The sequence below is a fragment of the Diabrotica undecimpunctata genome, chromosome 3, assembly GCF_040954645.1.
Source record: "Diabrotica undecimpunctata isolate CICGRU chromosome 3, icDiaUnde3, whole genome shotgun sequence".
Taxonomy (NCBI): Eukaryota; Metazoa; Arthropoda; class Insecta; order Coleoptera; family Chrysomelidae; genus Diabrotica; species Diabrotica undecimpunctata.
In genome coordinates, this window is record NC_092805.1 from 8,909,223 (window position 1) to 8,930,210 (window position 20,988).

The 20,988-nt window shown below is 33.0% G+C and overlaps 2 protein-coding genes across 2 annotated transcripts in view; one reads left to right on the plus strand and one right to left on the minus strand.

The window, feature by feature from the left end:
- LOC140436419 (odorant receptor 13a-like) overlaps positions 1–20,988 on the minus strand; it is a 78,944-nt gene that overhangs the window by 53,029 nt on the left and 4,927 nt on the right. The gene's annotated exons all lie outside the window — the stretch shown is intronic.
- The window catches only part of stg1 (stargazin-like protein), a 39,316-nt gene that overhangs the window by 16,381 nt on the left and 1,947 nt on the right, over positions 1–20,988 (plus strand). Inside the window, exon 2 of the mRNA XM_072525233.1 lies at positions 14,831–14,971. Coding sequence (XP_072381334.1) covers positions 14,831–14,971 — 141 coding nt within the window. The remainder of the gene's footprint in view (positions 1–14,830; positions 14,972–20,988) is intronic.

A 20,988-nucleotide genomic window follows, 5' to 3' on the forward strand; every position in this document is an offset into this window, starting at 1 on the left:
GGTTGCATATAATTCGAATATCTCGGCTGTCTATATTTTTCTTTATTAGAATTTGTCTTAGTGGTTCATGTTGTACTTTGTCAAAGGCCTTTTCGAAATCAATAAAGCAGGTGTAAATTTCTTGGTTCATGTCTAAGCATCTCTGTGAGAGAACGTTCATTGCAAACAGAGCCTCCCTTTACCCAGCCCTTTTCTGAATCCCATCTGAGTGTTACTGATGTCTACGTCTAATTTCCTATAGATCCTAGTATCGTAATTATCTAGAACGGGTGAAATTTCCCCACAGAGGGAGTGTGGCTTAAATATGGTAATAATAATGATTGATATGTTCAAATGTAAGTTGAAAGAGACTATTAACAGAATATTTTAATTACAAAATACAATTATAACGAACACTTGTAGTAAATATGTACAATTGTACATATACCTAAATTAGGCTAAAATTACACATGTTGCGTTTCCAACAGCTACAACAAACAAAAGGTGAACAAATGAAATCCTCTTTTAAATTTAAATCGATATTATTGTTTTAGTGCTGCCATAGAGGCGGCCGATTGTTGTCATTCGAAATTAATTAATGTAGTGCCCTATTCGCTTTGTAAAATAATTACCTGCTGCTTTGCCAACTCGAAAAACTCGAAAAGCTGGAGTATATAATTAAAAAGGTGCACTGAGTGTTGTTCATGGTTTTGAATTGAATATTTTGTTTAAATAGTTGGGCCGTTGGTTTATTTGTGCTTTGGTTGTATGTACTTACTGTATTATTTAAATAAATTTGAAATAAACTGTTTTATATAAAGAGTATTTGAACTGTTCTTTGTGGTAGATTGTAGTGTTTTCAATATGTTTTTTAATTAAAAATTGTAAAAATCAAATATATATTTGATTTTATGACTACCAACTAATTTTGACTACTAAGTTAATTTTTGTTAATTATAAGGTCTGTGAATTCTTTATCAGTATATGGGTTTTTACTTTCATTTTCATATCAAAATACAATGTTTAAATAATTTCCCCCTATTGGATGGAGATAAATACTTGTCTCGGCCAAAGTGGGAGAAGTTATCATCTCTCTCTCTCTCTCTCTCTCTCTCTCTCTCTCTCTCTCTCTCTCTCTCTCTCTCTCTTTCTCATTCTCTCTTTACAGTTATTGCCACTTAGCTGGATTTAATAACACAATTAAGATACCAGGCAGGGAAGACTGGAATAAAGGTGTACACATACAAGCTGCTGCTTGTACACGGATGGCTCAAAAACATCTGAGGGTGTGACAGCGGCATAGTAGGGACAAATCAAGGGATACATTTCCCGGTAAGTCTATCTAGGGATGTGACAGTTTTCCAGGTAGAAATAATGGCAATCCATCACTGCGTGGAAGAAATAGAAAGGCAGGAAAGAACGTTCTGTTCAGTTGCCATCTTCACAGATAGAGGTCAATTCTAAGCTAGTATGGGATCGGGGCACGAGGGTCATAAGGGCAATGAAAAAAAATCGGTTGCCTGTAAAGTCGGTTTTACGTTTTACGGGCGAAGATTTTACGTGACAACGTCTTTTTCTCGGTAGAATATTTATTGATATGAATATTATTAAATTGCACAATAGGAACAAGGAATTGCCGCTATAAACTCAGTTTCTCAACTTTTGTGTCAATCTAACAATTAATCAATCAATCATAGTTTACGATAATGAAATATTAGTGTACAATTATTTACCTTTATTGTTGTAGTTGTTGTAAATGACGAATCTACTCACGAATTGAAGACAAATCTCACGATCTCACGATTAAGGTCTTACATCTTACGATTTTTAAATTTTTTTTAAATTTCAAGTGTTTCTAATAAAATGCATGGGAGGAAATCAGCTTTTTTTAGATTGTCACCTTGAAATATCCATAAATTGACTGTATTTTTGTATCAAAGTGGGCTACTCCAATTAACTCAATCAATATACACAAAATAATATAAACAAAGCTTAAAAGGTTCTTTATGCTTTGAAAGTGGTTTATAAACAACTGAATTGTAATGTATATTTTACCGCCTTTAATAAATATGAAGTATAGACTAAATTTTGTGTAAAAAACAAACATTCAACAGACCTAATAGTAAAAACATATTGATTTAAGTGTGAATTTGAGATAATGTGCTGACAAAATGTTAAATCCTAAGAAAACAAAATTATGTTTTTATGTATATTCATTATACTTAATACTCTTGGGTAAAATACCTCATATCATATATGTCTTTAGACACAGTTAATAATTTTCATTGAAGTTTAAACTATAAAGAATGTTTACAATCATTGCTCAATATTAAATGGATAAATCCATAGCAATATTATAAAAGAATATAGGTCCCTAGGTAATTTCCTAAAATTATATCTGATACTGGTGGTTCCCCCTAAAATAGGACACTGTAAGCACTCCACATTTTCACTACAGACACAGCTGACGATACTTTCAACGATTTTCAACTTTAGCGATTCAACGCGCCTAATTCTCTAGTGCCGCGCGCAGCGGACCGATCATGTTTGAGTGGGAGAGAGACGCAAGGCATTCGCCGGTCCGGCGGGCCTCTCTCTCGTTCGGTGACTCACTGTAACAGACGTGAGCGGGCGTTACACTTTTTCTTAAATGACTCCGAGCCACAACCTAATTTAAGACGTTGTCACGTCAAAAACAGATGAAATGGCCAAACAAGGCTCATCAATGCCATTCATTGGACCGGAACCCTTCTGCGGCGTTTCAAAATCAGTAACAAAAAAGGTTGCAAGGAAGTGGGTAGCTCATAAATCTCTGAAATGGTGCAGGAATTCACCAGGACAAAGACAGGCGAAACAGTTCATTACAGAACATTTGCCAAAATTTAGGGCAGACCTAACAAGCAAAGACAGCAAAACAGTCAAAGCTATAGTAGGTCTTCTAACAGGGCACTGTAAGCTGAATAGGCACTTGAAGCTGATGGGATTATCAGATGATGACCTGTGCAGATTCTGTCACCTCGAAAAAGAAACAGCATTGCACATTTTATGCCGGTGTAACAGTCTGGCAAATGTGCGGTTTTTTGCATTAGGAGAAGAAAATCCACCGGCAAATAACTACATGGAAGGTACAGTCTCGAAGCTACTAAACTTTATAAAAAAAAGTCAGGCTCGAGAATGTTATCTAGGACTAGAGGACCACAATAGATCTAAAAAGGTCGCAGTAGAATAGGCCGAAAGGCCATCTCTCTTAATCTAATCTAATCTAATCTAAAGACTCCAACAATTATAGAGATCCCAACATATAAATCTACTGAACACCGCACTTAAGCTTACCATAAAAGTCCTAACCAACAAAATCAATAAACTAACAACTGTATCAAATGAACAACAAGGATTCAGGTCCAGAAGATTTGTACCGGATCTGAATCACCGTATTTGTACTAAGACAAATCACAGAAAAGGCCATCAAGTACATTAAACCAGCATATCTATGTTTTATAGATCTAACAAAGGCTTTCGATCGCATCCAAGTCGAAGACGTCTTACACCTACTGTATAAAAGAAACATACCAATCAATATTATGCAAACCATCAAAAGCATCTACTTCCAAATTCGAATACATGCAAAGATCAATGGAAACGTAACACAGTGTATATCAGTACAAAGCAGAGTCAGACAGGGTGACTAGTTAAGTCCACTTCTCTTTAATATAATAATGTATGAAATAATACAAGCAGTACGTAAAAGTCATGGTTACGGAATTGGGACCAAAAATCTAAATATTATGTTATGTACATGACGCCGCATTAATCGCCGAGACAGAAGACGAGCTCCAAAGATTAACACACTTCTTCAATACAACAGCCAAGAAATACAATATGATAATATCAGCAGAAAAAACTAAATGTAAGACAACATCTAAATACCCTCTACAAAGTAAAATCGAAATTGATGGGAAAATAATAAAGCAGGAAGCAAGGTTTTGACATCTGGTAGTAGATATAAATAGTTACGGAGATGTTGACGAAGTACGACAACAAACCTTAAAAACAAGTGAAGTGGCGGGATCTCTTAATGACACAAATGTGAAAGAGAAAACACATAATCTAGAAGACATAAATGGATGAGTGACAAAACTGAAACAGGAGTGGAACCAACACATTAGTAGAATGGCAGAGGATGGGATAGTACGAATAGCACGAGACAAGTCACCAAATGGACGAAGAAGTATTGGCAGACCAAAAAAAGATGGTGCTGTAATTTGAACAATTTAGGAGGCTTATATTGAAGAAGAAACATGCTATAAAGCCTTCATGCAAGAAGGAAATAGAAAAAGAAGAACCACAGAATAGATATTAAGGCAATAATTGAAACTGAAATAAATAGTGAATTAAAAAATTTTGAAAAGTGGGTAGGTAATAATAGTTTGTGTTTTAACATCGAAAAAACCAAATTTATGTTAATAAAAAACAAACACAACCCTATAAATATAGAAATGTTGATAACATTATTTTTGCAAATAAGGACCTGTACCTTAAGAGTACAGCTTCTTAGTGTTCATATTGTAAGAACCGCGATTATGAAATTAAGAAAATATACAAGTTGTCTATTTCAAAACATGTGCGTTTACTTTACCACTTTTTAGAATTAGGCATATTGTCCAATACTGGAGAATATCATCTCAAACTTTTTTTCTTAATTACTTTTTTGAATATCCTGTCCTCCTCCTCTATCCTTTATCCTTCGTAAGGATGTGGTGACGTTATGGTATTTGACGATTGGTTGCTATCCATTCTTCTTTCTCCTGGAGCGGTGTGCTGCCTCAAACAGAGAGAAACCGATAGTGCACTTTATTTGGTCTGACCATCGGAGTGGCGATCTTCCGCGGTTTCTTTTCCGTTTACCTTGCCTTCAACCCCCAATCTCTCCATGCCTTCCATTCGTCTGGTAATGTGTCCAAAGTACCTCAATATATTTTGGTTGATGATTATGGTAATCCTAGTATTGATGTCGAGTTCTGTCAATATTAAGACATTTGTGCGATGTGCTGTTCAGGGTATGCGCATCATTCTACGATATACCCACATTTCAAAAGGCAATTATACGTCGTGAGTCGGACTTTTTAATGGTCCAAGTTTCTGATACATAGGTAGCGATAGGAAAGATAAGCGTCCGTACTAGGTACAGTTTCGTGTTCCTTGTTATGTCCGTATCTTTCCAGACTTTAGTAAGTTTGACCGTTGCTGATCTGGCCATTGTAAGGCGTCGACGTATCTCTTCTTCGCATCCACCAGTTTTTGTGATAACAGAACCTAAGTAATTGAAACGGCTTACCACTTCAAACCCCTCTACGTTTCGTATTTCCGGCTGGTTATTTCTAATTCGATCGATTATCATTGCCTTGGTCTTCTGTAAATTAATTTTAAATCCATATTCACAACTAATAGTATCTAGTCTGTTCATGATGTATTCAAGGTCATTTGTTGATGATGCTATAGTAAAATTCATTAACCGGTGCAGGAAGATGTAAACATTACCACGTGTAGGCCTGCAACAGGGCCGCATTTGGGAATTATCTTTTTGTTTAGTCAGAATATATATATTATCTAAAATACGAAATTTATATTTTAATTTTGCAAAAGTGCTCGACAAAGAACCTGAATGTTTTAGTTGATATCCGATAATAGGAACCATTTATACAGGGCGAAAAACCCAAGAATTTATTTTTTTTGCCAACAATTTTATGTACAGAGTGCCTGCAAAAAATATAAGTTTTATTTTTAATTTTTACGATACTTAGTTGTTTGTACAATTCTAAAAAGTTTCCTAATAATAATCACAAAAAAAAATACTCATTACTCAATTATGTTGAAAGAATATATATATATATATATATATATATATATATATATATATATATATATATATGTATATATATATATATATATATATAATTATATATAATTATTAATAAGTCGTGACTCGTCACTGTTAAATTATCTAAATCTGAAAATTTTGGGGAATACATATGTAGGTACTATGAATATGTCATCAAAACAAAACGTAAAGTCTATAAGCTCTCATCTTTTGATGATATTCTCTTCGCCACATCACAATGTCGTCTCTATCTAGTAAAAGAGCGTTTCTTCCCCTACGTTTGTATTGAAAATTAAGTTTTTCAGTATTCGGTAAAATGTGGTTTTCGAAAAATTTGGCAAATCAGGGTCATAGTTCACCTTCTTTAAAACCTTGCGTCAAATCAACGGTGGGTATTTCGTTGCTCATAAAAAAATTATGAACCAGTCTTCTAATGGCATTTTTGTCAAAATCATCAATTTTGTCAAACTTCTTTTTCCGGGTCAGACATACTTTTGGTCCAGCGAATTGATGATTCGTTTTGTATTCCTTTATCACCGTAAACACACTTCTATCACAAACTCCAACTTTATCAGCCACTTTTTTCACAATATCTTCAACCACTAACCCGGGATTTTCTTGTCTTTCACATTTAAAAACATTTAAAATGATTTCTTTAACTTCAACGCTAAGAGGGCTTCTTTTACTTCGTTTTCAAGGAGGACTCCATGTATTTTCAACCAATTCATCAGCAGAATCAGTGGATGACATTTTTGGTTTCAATATCAGTTATTGAAATACGTGGTTATTGTTACAGTAATTACAATCACGTATAGATAGGGTCGTTATACAAATAATAGTATATTACTTTATGAGGCGGAGAAGCATGACTTTTCTTGACGCGCCCGATATTAGAGGGCAAGTCAAGAAAAGTCGCTTCTTTGCCGAATAAAGTATACTATTTTTTCTTCAAACGTAGCAATTTTCAACCATAAATAGTACAATTCATACGCTATTTTTATTCGAAATTAACTGTGACAACTATCAAAGTCGTCTAGATGTTAGAAATTAAAATAATTAAGTCGTCGGTGGGATTTGCGTCTCCCTGGTTACAGTTGTTTGACAGTTGTTTGCAATTATTAAAGACAGCTTATTGTTGTTGCAACCGCAAGCGCAAATTTAGTGCGAAAATGGAAAACCTAAACGAAATTGAGTCCGCGGCTAATGATGCAGTAGCACGTTTGGGGCCCTCCAAGTCCGGAATAAAGTATCGGTTAGCGTACAAGCACTTCCAAGAGTGGTGCGATATAAGAGGAGTACGGCAAGTTACCGAAGACGTTTTACTGGCATATTTTAATATAATGGAAAATGAAAATAAATGGAAATCTTCTACAATGTGGTCACGATACTCTATGATAAAATCCGAGTTAGTTATTAGAAAAAATGTGGATATAAGCAAATTTTTAAAGTTACGTGCCTTTCTGAAAAAAACAAGCGAAGGATATACTGCAAAGAAGTCTAAAGTTTTCACTAAAGACGAGTTTTTGTTTGAAGCGCCAGATAAGTTGTATTTAGGATTAAAGGTAAAAAAAAATTATATTGCAAAGCATGTAGTATACTCTACTAAATTATAAAAATATTTCAGATTGTTTTGTTAATTGGGGTTACCGGCGCCTGTCGATGCGACGAAATGGTAAAAATGAAGACTGTGGACATTGAGGATAAAGAAAATGTAATTATCAAAATCCCAGACAGTAAAACACGACAAATTAGATCTTTTACGATAATTGGTCAAAACTACATTAAACTGTATAAAAATTATGCATCACTGCGGCCTAAAAATTTCACAAAAAACCGATTTTTTATCAAGTACCAAAATGGAAAGTGTTACCGAAGCGTCATGGGAATACATTCGATCAGCGCAGTAGCCCTAAAAGTAGCTAGTTATTTAAATTTAACCGATGCAAGCGCATACACGGGTCACTCTTTACGTCGAACTTCAGCAACACTTTTAATTGATGGAGGCGGAAATCTAGAATGCCTCAAACGACATGGAGGCTGGAAATCAAGCACGGTTGTCGAAGGATATATAGAGGATTCAATAAGAAATAAGAACGATAATGCTCAAAAAATTTTAAACCCTCTTATTCGCCAACATCGGGAATGATTGCTGAATAAAAATGATGTTTAATTGTCGTTAATGACATTTGTATTGTTGCTTTGTGACATGTTTCATATTGTTGCCATGACAACATTTTTCCCTCCGCCGTAAAGAAATGGGAAAAAAACTGCTGCCGGCGGAGACATCAAACTTTGACAGGATCAAGTTACATAAGTAATGTCATCATTATTTGACGTTTGAAGAAAAAAATATATACTTAAATAGTTTTAAATTGCACAAAAAATAATTGCTAATTCAACATTAACAGCATAAATATAATTTATTGTCCTTTAACCATCAAGATGACTAAAAATATACTCACAAATCGATTCAAATTACAAAATTTCAATACCGAAATATAATACCTACTTAAATCCTGTCCGAACCTGTATGAGTTCCGACGACGTCGGCAGTAACGAAATAAAGATGGACATTTCGGTTAGTTTTTAAATATTCTTGAAGAACTGTTACTTGCATGTATGCATAAAATATTCATTAATTTTATGAATCGGATTATTTTTTTACTTACTATGTATTCAGTGATAAAAATAATTTATATACTATGCAATAAACACTAATAGTTGAGAAAATAAAAAAATTAATAAAGTGTCATAATTATACTGTTACTTATCGGAACGAGTAGACTCATTTGGAACATCTTTAACAATCATCTGTTAAATTTATCTTTGTTTATACGCCCTGCATCGCTTAATGAAAGTAGGTATAGTACTAAAGTGTCGTCAGCATAGCGGAGATTGCTTATTTTTCGGCCTCCGACTGATATTCCTTCTTGCCATCCGTCGAATACAATGCGCATGATGTGTTCGCTGTATATATTGAATAACGTAGGAGAGATAATACATCCTTGACGAACACCGGCTTTTGGTTTAAAATTATCGGAGTATATGTTGTTGACTCTTACGTTTGCTGTGTTGTTGATATACAGTTGTTTCAGTAGGTATATTAGATGTTTGGGATTATCCATTTCTCTCAGTATTTCTCACATTTTATGCCACTTTACATTATCGAACGCTTTTGAGTAGTCGACGAAGCACATAAGCACGAATATCCTGCAACATAACGAAATTATTGACAAATGTTGCACTAAAAACTCACCCTGTATATATGTAGTATTCATATGTTTTGAATGTTTATTGGTTTTTAAAAATTATTGCAAATCCAAACAAAACAATTGATCATTTAGCCTGAGTATAAAACAATATTAATGAATTACGTTTTGAAAATAATTTATTCACAGCCGTAATTCAACGCAAAATTGACTATGGTTATCTGTGTTTACATCCAAGCAAATTAAATAAAAGTCAAACATAGAATTATTATTTATATTGGGTTCAAAATTAGTGTCTCTATAGAGATACAAATCAATGATTGTTTTCATTCAAAAATATAACTTTTCAGTTCGAATTTTCTATTATTTAATGATTATTAGGCCACTCGTTATTTGAATAATAGTATGATATTGTTCTTAAGCTATTTTCTTGATGCATTTTAATATTATTGACTACTTTTATTGAGAATTAATCGGAATTTCAATTTAATTCATTTCTTCCGAGTGGTGCCTTTTTGATCCACTTTCAGGTCACAGTTCTCTTTTTAATAGCTACGAACCTCCATTGAGTTTTTATTAATCAAAAAACGATTCTGCAAGTGTTATTTCTGCAATAGTTATAAAAATTCTTCAGACAAGTTTGCCTTAGAAAATGACTATCAAGCTCATAAAAAGAGAGAAACTGATTCTCTTAAGATGAAGGCTGAAGATAAAAAACTCTCATGATTATGAACCCAAAGTTGAACGTGAATAATGAAACTGTTTTAAGTGGCTTCGTTTTAAAAAAGTAAGCCTTTCTCCATACAGTATAAATATAACTTGTATGATGAAGATTTCTACTATTTGGATGTGTCAACCACACGCAGGTGTACAAGAAAATCACCTACCTGGGAAGAAGTCTCATTGAAAAAAAAAATACTCCAAGCAACTGCCAATATCCATCTAGATACAGACTAGAGGGCGCGATAGATTTCCTACCGAACAAAGTCAACTTGCAAGACAGAGTTCCAATAGAAAGTGATTCTGAAAGTGAAATAGACTGTTGACGTTCTTTATTGTATTAACATGAATAAATATATTTATATATTCCTATTTCTTTATTATTATTTACATAAAACGTCCAATTATTAAATCAAAATTATGATGTACACTTTATTGCTAACTATTGTACGTCCATGTTTTTTTTTTAAATATCCTTCTTTAATTTTTTTGTGAGTTAAGGTATTTATTTTCATTATCCATTTCAATCTCCATGTAATGACGTATCATAAAAAAATTATACAAAGTTTAATGTTGAATGTAACACAGTACTACAAGAGCTTAAACATTCAAAATCTATTTACTCAAAAAGTACATTCACGGAGATACAATAAGTGTACTTTAAGCCATCGCAGTATTTCGAAATTTCATATTTTGACGTCTATTCGGCACGAACAATAAGATAAAAGAGAGATCACATTTGCGTCTGTTGTCTCTGCGACTTATCAACAGCAGAGATTGATTCGAAGTATTTTACCTAGTTGCTACCGGAAAAGGGAGACAGCTTTGGACTACATAAAAAGGTCAAAGAAATTTCGAGTATAATGTATATTATATATACAAGAAACGCAATGAGACTCGCCTGACGAATGGTAGCCGGAATGAAAGCCGTTTGACAGTTACAACCACCGGTCGTAATTTCCAAATGGCTTAACGTAGTATAACATGTGAGGTATCGTTGAAAAGGGGATGAAAAATACCGATCGTGACGTACAAAGGTTCGTTCACAGTAGAAAAAAAAAGATTGCAAAAATATTGAAAAAAAAAGCATTGCTAAAGGGGCACTTTATCGTATCTTGGTTGCTATTGGTCTAAATTTGACGTTTGAAGCATGAAATTAAAGTAGATTGGACGTAGATAACTTTTTTATGGAAAAAACAACCATCGCGGCATTGCCGAAGTTGCTACGTATGGATGTTTAAGGAGTTGCGCTCAAAATTTAGGGGTTGCTCTGAAAAGATCTTTGTATACCTACTAATTTGACAAAAATAATTGCAGAGTCTTTATCAGTAGTACATAAACGCATCAGTCGTTTTTTATATAAAAAATGCTTTTTTTATTTTTTTTTCTAGACTAATTTATTGCCAAAAGCTCGTTTTTAAAAATATTTTTTCATTATTAGAGTAGCCGGGTAAATATGGATTAAAATACACATTCATGATTTGTATTAAATTACATTTGGATTAAAATACATTTATTTTACGAGCCCCTTCCCATATCAGTTGGCCCACCTATGAAATTTGCAGTTTAAGTCTATTACCATAAATAAATTATACTCTGCATGTTTTATAAGTTCCCATATTAATTAATGTGGCATTTTTATTAATATTTATTAAAAACATTAACCTTATGGTTTTTTATTTATTTTCAACAATAAAAAAAATCACTAAACCCTGGCTATGCATTCACTTATGACAACATACGTTGAGTTTTTCATAATTACGTTAAATCCAGAGGTAACTCTGGAAAAACGACATCAAAACAACAATATTTTCAGTTAATGTCAAATGTATTTTGTAGTATTGTAAAGCTTTTTACCGTTTACGTATTGTACAATGGGTCGAGGTAAAGTTGTCGATAAGAAAATGTGTTCAATCATTATTAGATTATTTAATTCTGGAAAATCCAATTCGGAAATCACGAATATGTTATAATTTTCACGCTATAGTGTAAGAAATATAGTCAGAAGATAGAAAACTACAGGTTTGGTCGTCACAAAACCTAGACATGTACGAAAAAACTAAAATAACAGAAGCAGATCGAAGGGCATTAAGACGCATTATAGTGAAAAATCGACGAGCAAATTATATGAAGTTAAGAGTTTTATGAAGTGAGGTTATTGGAAGACACGTTTCTAGATCAACATGTCGCCGAGAGGCCCACAAATCGATGGCATCACGACAAAAAGGCATAAGCGCCAAAATTTATAAATTTATGTTTTGGTATCAAAATAAAATACATTTTACGTCCTATAGACTATTAAAATGACGCAGCTGTAAAAAATTCCAACTCGACTAAAACAAGCTTTGAATTTTCTAACCGCCAAACGAGTTTCTTAAAAGATTAGACACCGAACTCAGTAAGCGACAAGATCCGTAGTGGAAGGTGGTGCTTACGTCTTGGGTCTGAAAACGTGGTTATATTAATAAGGTAAACAATAATTTGAAATATTATTAATATTTAATGTTTTGTTAAGCGTTTAGTTAGATTATTTATCTTGAGAAATCATAATATACCATAAGAATGTACAATTTTACCGACTGTCGGTTAGGCCTTTTCAGAAAAAATTTTTTCGTTTATCTAACCGCCATTTGGCCATTTAAAATACACTGTGACTTAGATTTGCCATAGAAAAGTTACTGCTTAACCGACTTAAATAAGGTTTGAACCTAAATAAAATATATATTGACTTTGTTGTATAGTTTTCTTTTTTTTAATTTTAAAGTTATATTTTGGTAGTAATATTATTTTAAAAAACTAACATTTGAATGGCGCTTACTTCTTTTTTTTAATGGTTTTTAGAATGGTTTCTCGGGAGCACAAAATAATGAATCTTGCATTGCAATCCATTTGGGAAGATCAGAAAAGCAATGTGCAGGAATCCAGCGGAAATAATAAAAACCATGGTTCATTTTCCACTGAAAATGAGGTCCTCAATGAAGCGCTAAAGCATGATATTCTTTTAGAGCCTGTACTAAAAGACCATGAACAAGAACTCCAAATGTCTAGTTCTGTTCTAGATGATGATGCCATTGTGGATTTCAGTTTTCCTCAAGTCTAAATTTGAATATTGACAGCCGTTTATTTTCGAATATTGATGAAACTGCCGAAGAAGAGACTGATTTATTAACCTGTGATAAAAAGCTTGTACCTTACTCAGATAGTGATGATACTGATGATAGTAGTAATAATGCCGCAATAGTATTTAGTTCATTAGTTGATGATAAGATAGGTTGTAATGATTTTATACAACAAAATGATTCTTTAAACTCCGAATCAGATTCATCATCCTTGACAGTATTTTTAAAAATGAGACTGAAATTGACAGCATTAGTTCTAGCTCACTACGTTCTAGCTCATCAACTGGTTCAATTTCTGTTATATCGGTTCTTCGTTTCTATTAGTTTGTTTTGTTATTGATAAATGTTATTTTCTGTTATCAAATTTTGATTTGCATTTTATTTCTATTAGTTTTATAATACTTAATAACTTACTTAGTTATCAATGTAGAAAAAATGGTACGTTTTAATAGTTTTTGTTGTTTTTTACTTAATATAACGTGATAATTATATTAACTTTTATTTTTGTATTTTTTTACACCAATATAACTCTAAGAAACTCATAAATATATTATTGTGTATTGTTTAATTTGTATTATTTTTACTTGATTGTTATGTTTTAAAATGAAAAGATTTATTCCCCATTTTTGTTATAATTCCGTAAAATTAAAAGGCGTACAAGTTCCTAAGCGACATTTTTTGATCAAAATACTTTTTTCGAAATATGGTAACCGCCTTTCAAAAAGGCTTAAACACCACAGAACCTAACATTAAAGGCGTAAGCACAAAAATGTTAAATATCTCATGTTTATAATAATTGTGTTATAAATAACATATGGTAAGTCAGAATGCCTCAGTTCGATAATAATAAAATGCCAAAAAAATGTAAAAAAAGAAATATTATGCGATATTAAACGTTTTTGTGTCTCCTGAAAAAAACTGTCAATGGCGCTTATGCCTTTCTGTCGTGACACCGTCGAAATTAGAATTTGGTACTTACAAAGTAAGTTTTATAGTTGAAAAAATTTCATTTTATTTTAGGCAAAGGAAAAGCCACTTTTAACATTACAACAAAAAGAAAAATAGACTAAAATGGTTAAAAGAGCATAAATATTGGACTCAGTCGCAATGGAATTTATTACAATGGAGGATGATTCCAGATTTGAAGTGTGTGTTGGAGACAGTAACAGTCGTGTGATTCACAGGAAAATGAAGCTTTTATTTTAAATATTTATTCAAAATATTCAAAAATATTTGAATATTTTAGAAGAATCTATTTTACCGATTCTGGAACACCATTTAACATCAGCGGAAGATTTTGTCTTCCAACAGAACGGCGCAGGTTGTTATACCTCAAAAAAGTGTTTAAAATTGATTGAAGACCATGGCATACCGCTTCTGGAATGTGTTTCTAACAGTCCCGACTTATCCCCGATAGGGACTTTGTGGCGCGAAATGAAAAAGCTTTGATAAAACATCCTGCCAGGTCCGTCAACAAATTGAAGAAAAAATTGCAAGAAATATGGGATTCGTTTACATTACAATTTTGTCAGAACTTGGTAAAAACTATACCTCGAGGAATTGTGGATGTCATTAAAAAAAAAGGATGTAACTCAGTGGTAAACTGTCATATTTTGTTTTTGTTAATATTACATATTCTATGCGTTTTTTTAATTTATTATTATTATGTTTAATCAATAGTTTCAATTACGTTATAAAATATTTTCTAATTAGGAAATTCAAAAATGTTGTTCGATGCATTAAAATTTCTAAAATTGACGCTGCGCTTTTATTTTTGTTCTCTAAAATTTAATTTTCTTATCAATCTAACGTTGGGTCAACTGATATGGGAAGGGACTCGTATTTCCAAATTGGAAATAATTCAAATAAGCTTCAAAGGCTAAACAATATATACAAATTTTCTCTTTTTTTTTTTTTTGTTTTAGATACTGTGACGAAATCCATTGTGTTCATACTTTTGGGTAGTGTGTTCGTACTCGTGGGATACATTTTCTGCATTCTCGGCCAATGCTTGAACAACAAATCCCGATTTACGTTGATAGCAGGAGTAATTTTTATACAAACAGGTGAGTATTTTATATATTTATTCTGTATACTTTTCTATTTTTCTATTCTTTGTAGCCTTAAACAGAATTATCTTCTTTAAAAAACCACTGTGACTGTTCTTCATTACACTTATATTTCCCTGAAATATTCCTTGTATAACTAATTGAAGCACGTAATATCCTTCACCATACATAACATGTTCGAGGTACTGTAGATTTCTGGTTTTGGTTTCCATTATGTCCGTACTCTTATGCATTCTTTTCCTGATTATTACATGATCAATCCATGATATTTTTAGGATTTTCCTGTACATCAAGATGTATCATGTTCCTCAGTCTCTACAAATTTCCTCTTTGCTAGAGATTTTCTGTCAAAATAACAGTATCATCCGAATACCTAATAATAACCGCTGTTAATTGGTGTTCCATAAACGTTTATATCCTTCGAAATCCAGCACAATAAACTGACATTGTTGACTTACTGTCTAACTATTACCTTCAGCAGTTCTTAAGTTCACGTATATCTTCTTTTTTCATAAAATAATCCATATAAGAGTGATTTTGTCCACTTTTGTACATAATAAGTTTAATTTCTCTTTTTTGAGAGAATATATTAGCAATCGTTATATCTAGTTCTTTTACTAATTCAAGCATACCATCTCCAGCTTCATTTCTACTTGCAAAACCTAGTCCTTTATGCATTGCTTCATATCCTGTCTTGGATTAACCCACATGTTCATTAAAATCACTTTCTATTATGCCTTTCCCCTCTGATGGAATAGCACTTAGTATGTTTTCCAATTAATCTTAGAAAACTTTTCTTTTATTTTCACCTAGCTCTGTTTATGGAGCATGTACACACAATATTCAGTTCACTATCAGAAATTATACCAATTTCATTCCTAGTGTTACTTTTCCCTATATACCACAATGTGTATCCTTCACCTAGTTCTTTCGCCCTTTGTTCTTTCCACTTACTCTCTTTAATGCGAGCCATTTGTATACTCCTTCTTTTAAGCGCATCTACTAACTCCACATTCTTACCGTAAGACTTTCAAGCTTCGAAGATCCTGTATATTTACCTTTATATAATAATGTAACCATTTTATAACCTGTAATGGTGTTCCCTCTGAAATAGCACTCACCGGAATCTGAATGGAGGCACAGTTTTCTTGCGGATCATTTTACCTCAAGAGATCCATCATTTCAGTATAATTTTGATTACATTGGAGAAGGTCTTTTCATTATTTATTATTCTGGCTTTACAACCCTGCGTGGGTCCTAGCCTCCTCAAGGATTTCTCACCAGTCGTCCCTATCCATCGCCTTCCTACGCCAAGCACGTATTCCCATATTTCTCATGTCTTCAGCGTTGTTACTAAGGAACCTTGTTCTAGGTCATCCTCTTCTTTGGTCAATGAGTCTATCGTAGGATTTGTGGTTTCTTGCTTATTTTCGTATACTTAGTTTTGTTGGTGTTTATTATTAAACCCATTATTGTAGCTGATTCTTTTAATGCTACATACGCCTCTCGTAAAGCATTTTCCGTTCTCTCAACAATATTGATATCATCAACATAGTCCAGGATTTGCACTGATTTATTTTATATTGAACCAGTGGTTGTGATTTGTGACATACGTATTACTTTTTCCAGAGCTAAATTGAACGGTATACAGGAGAGAGGGTCTCCCTGGCGCAAAAGGTTCAGACAGCTCCCCCTGAATTCGTACTCTACATTCAACTTTTTCGAGAGTTAGTTTTATTAAATTTACCAACTACTGATTTAATACTTCTAGCTCTTTCATTGCTTTGAACATTTCTCTTTTATTCGCAGGGTCGTAGGCTGCTTTGTAGTCTATAAATATGTGATGAGTATCAATGCCATATTCCAGTGTTTTTCCCAAAATTTGTCTCAGGGTTCAATCTGATAAATTGTCGATTTACCACTATCTTACCAGCTCTGAAACCAGTCTGGATTTTCCTACTTCCGTTCTGCATATGTTGCCATACGGTGACATAGTACTGTGAAAAATATTTTATACGCTGCATTTAGAAGCGTAATTCCTCTGTGGTCATTGGGGGGGGGGTGGATTTCTGTATCTATATTTCTTTTATAAGCTGCTGTAATGTCATTATGGTATCATGACCACCTTCACATTCTTTATATAGTTCAGCTGAGAGATTATATATTGTTTCTGGCTAGTTTTTTAACTGCATCTTTAACTTCAAGAATCGTGGGTGGTTTCCCTTTCCTCTCGCCTTCTCCCCTTACCTCATCTCTTTCGTCTTCCAGGTTTTCTTCTTCTTCCTCTATATTAAGTACGTGGTTAAAGTATTCCACCGATCTAATCAATACATCTTTCCTTGTTGTTAATAGGTCGCCATTCTGACTTCTACATTGTCTTCTGGTTGTCTAGAATTCTTTTCTGTTGATTTTAACTCTCTTATAGAATGTTCTGAATTCTTTCCCTCTGTTGAGGTTTTCTATATATGTACTTAAGTTCTTTATTTAGGTGGTTTCGTGTTTTTCTTTTGTGTATCCTCTTTTCTTTTCTTCTCTTTGTCTGGTAACTATATATAATATCCCAACTTTAAAGTGCTGTAAAACCCAGAAAAATTAATGAAATTATACAAATTTATAGAGAAAATGATTCATTGCAAAACCCTTTATAATATTGCTTTGACATTATTATATTGCAAAATTACCAGAAAAAGAGCTATAAGGTCCAAAAGAAAATTTGTTCCAATATTTTTAGTTATTTTTGTTTATAATTTTTTTATTTTCCGTTTACGATAAAAAGAAATAAAAATAAAGTTGTAGACAATATAATTTATTACAAATAATGTTTAATACAATTTTTAAGTAAGTATAAAAATTAAACTGGATGTCAAACCTCTGAATGTGATAGTAATATATGCACCAGTGAACAACAGAGATACCACCACAAAGGAAAACTTCCACGAACACCTTCGGACTGTAATAAACGAGACCACAAATGATGAATATGTAATCATTATGGGTAATTTTAACGCCCGTGTTGGCAATGATATAATTCCAGGAATAAAACAGCGATATAACTAAAATATCATAAATGAAATCGGAGACCTTCTGACGGACTTCTGTAGCATAAACGAGATACGTAGTAATAATACATTTTTCCCTCACAAAGAACAATACAAATATACTTTTAAAAACGTTAGAGGACAAAGATTTATTATAGACTATATTCTGTCTAGAGAGTTACAGCTCTCTCAAATATTGGATGTAAGAGCACTGACATCAGCAGAAATAGGAAGCGATCATAAATTGCTACTGTGGCAAATCCGAATGAAAACACATAATATATGTGATATCAAAACACCAGAATACACCACAAAGATAAAAGTCGAAAGCTTACAGGATCTCTCCACAAGATAAGTAACTATTCCAAAAAAGCAGAAACACATATATCACAGAAAGTGGTGGAGTCGAAGAAAGCTGGGCAAAAATTAAGTCTAATATCTTAGCCACGGCCAAGGAAGTTCTTGGTGAAAGAAATATAAAAAATAAATCGTTCAAACGGCGAAGAACTCCATGGTTTTGTACAAAAATGAAGGAAAAATGTAAAGAAAAGAAAAAAGCTTACCTGAAATACATGCCAAATATAGCGCTTCATAAGAGATCAAAGAACGGATGTAAAGGAACTAGTAGAACCAAAACACATAGAAAAGGATACGTGGATTGGCTACCTAAAAAAGCTCTATGCAGAGGAAGAACAAACGACGCTAGAACTGGAAAAACAGAAATTATCACAAATGAAGAACTTAATATAAATGTACAGGAAGTTCGGAAAATACTTGAAAACCTGAAGAACAGAAAAGCAGTAGGTAAAGACGGGATACCCAACGAATTACTGAAACGAGCGAACTAATTCCACTATTCAAAAAAGGAGATAAAAAACAGCCAGAAAACTACAGAGGTATAAACTTGTTAAATACTATGCTAAAACGTACAACTAAAATTTTACAAGTTCTAATAAATCAGAGGATAAGTTTAGCAGTTGAACAACAGGGTTTTCGTAGTGGAAAATCCTGTACAGATGCAATATTCGTTATAAAGCAAATTACTGAGAAATCACTAGAGTGAAATAGACCAGCATTTCTGTGTCTGATTGAACTAAAGAAAGCGTTTAACAGACTAAGACACAAAGATGTAATCCATCTTCTGTATAATAGAGAAGTTCCCCTAAATATTATAAAAACTATCGAAAACATCTACCAAAACAACAGAATAGATGGACAACTTACAGAAACTATAGAAATAGACAGCCTAATTAGACAAGAGGATTCATTGAGCCCCATGCTCTTCAATTTGATTATGAATGAAATCATCAAAAGCGTTTACTAGGAAGAGGATATAGAATAGGAAACAAAGAAATCAAAATACTCTGTTACGCAAACGACTTAATATTCTTCGTTATTACAATGTCATCAGCGTATCTTAAATGACTCAGTTTTCTTTCATTAACATTTATTCCTTTATCTGTCCAGTTAATGTCTTTGAACACGTCTTCCAGTCCAAGTGTGAATAGCTTTGGTGAGATAACATCTTTCTGGCGAATTCCTCTGTTGGTTGGTATAGCTTTGGTTTTGGCATCAATTTGTATTTTCATTGTAGCTTTCTTGTAAATATTATGTATGAGCATTCTGTATCGGGAGTATATCCTGCAGTTGTTCATAGCTCTCTCTATTGCCCAAAGTTCTTTGGAGTCGAATGCCTTTTCATAATCAACGAAGCCAATGTATAAGTTTAAGTGATATTCATTGGCTTTCTCTATTAGATTTCTGACTGTAAGAAGATGATCCGCTGTAATATAACCCTTTCGGAATCCTGCCTGCTCTACCGGTTGATAGCTATCGAGTTTCGACGTTAACCTGTTAGTTATTACTCTCATAAACAGTTCGTACATTTGGGACAACAGGGAGATTGGCCTATATTTCTTCAGATCTTCCCTGTCTTCTTTTTTGAAGAGAAGTATTGTCAAACTTTCATTCCAATCATCTGGGACTTCTCCTCTGTGAAGACATTCGTTGAAAAAAATTTTCAATTTTTCGAGAATAATTTCACTCCCCCCTTCAACATTTCTTAAGTATTCCATCTGGGCCCGGAGCCTTATTGTTCTTTAGTTGTGCCATAGCTTGTTTTATTTCGAATGATTCTATGTTAGGGAGTATTTTTGAGTTGGCATTCGTTATCTTTCTCTTAAGATCTTCCTTTGCAGTGTTTTCTGGGTTCTTGTTTGAGGAATATAAATCAAGGTAAAATGTTTGAGTAACTTTTAGGATTTCGTTCTTTTCTCTTATTTCTTTTCCATCTTTATCCTTTATTAGGGAGATTCTTATAGGCTATCCCAAGTTTGATCTTAAGCATTTCAGGCCTCGGTTCTTTTCTATTATTTTTTCCAACTTTTTTTTCATTGTAGATCTTTAAATCTTCCTTTACTCCCTTCTTTATTTGTTTATTCCTGCTTTCAAGAGCTTTCGTTGCGTTTCTTTTATTAATTGTGTTCATGTCGGAATATTCTTGTTGATAATGTTCTACTTCTCTTTACTCATCTCTCTTCTGTCGCATTTTAGTTTAATTTATCTGATTACAATAATTATGTGGCCTGTTTCTACTTGTTTTTGTCTGTTTAACAAGAATCCTTGCTCTTAAAAGGCTATGATCGCTGCCAGTTGTGAATCGGTTGAGAGCAGTTATCTTCAAAAATGTCTTTTGTTCCCACACAAGAAATAATCGATCTCATTATTCGTCTTTTTATCGGGAGATATCCACGTCCATTTTCGGTTTGCTGGTTTCTTAAATTGTGTGTTCATGGCATATAAATTTTGTTGTTCTAAGAAGTTATATAATTTTTCTCCTCTTTCATTTCGTGTGTCATAATCATGCATTCCTATTTTAGTTTTAGTATTTTCTTCTTTTTTACCTAATTTTGCGTTAAATTTCCCCATAATGATGGTATACTTTGTATCATTTTCTTCTAATGCTGTTATCAAATA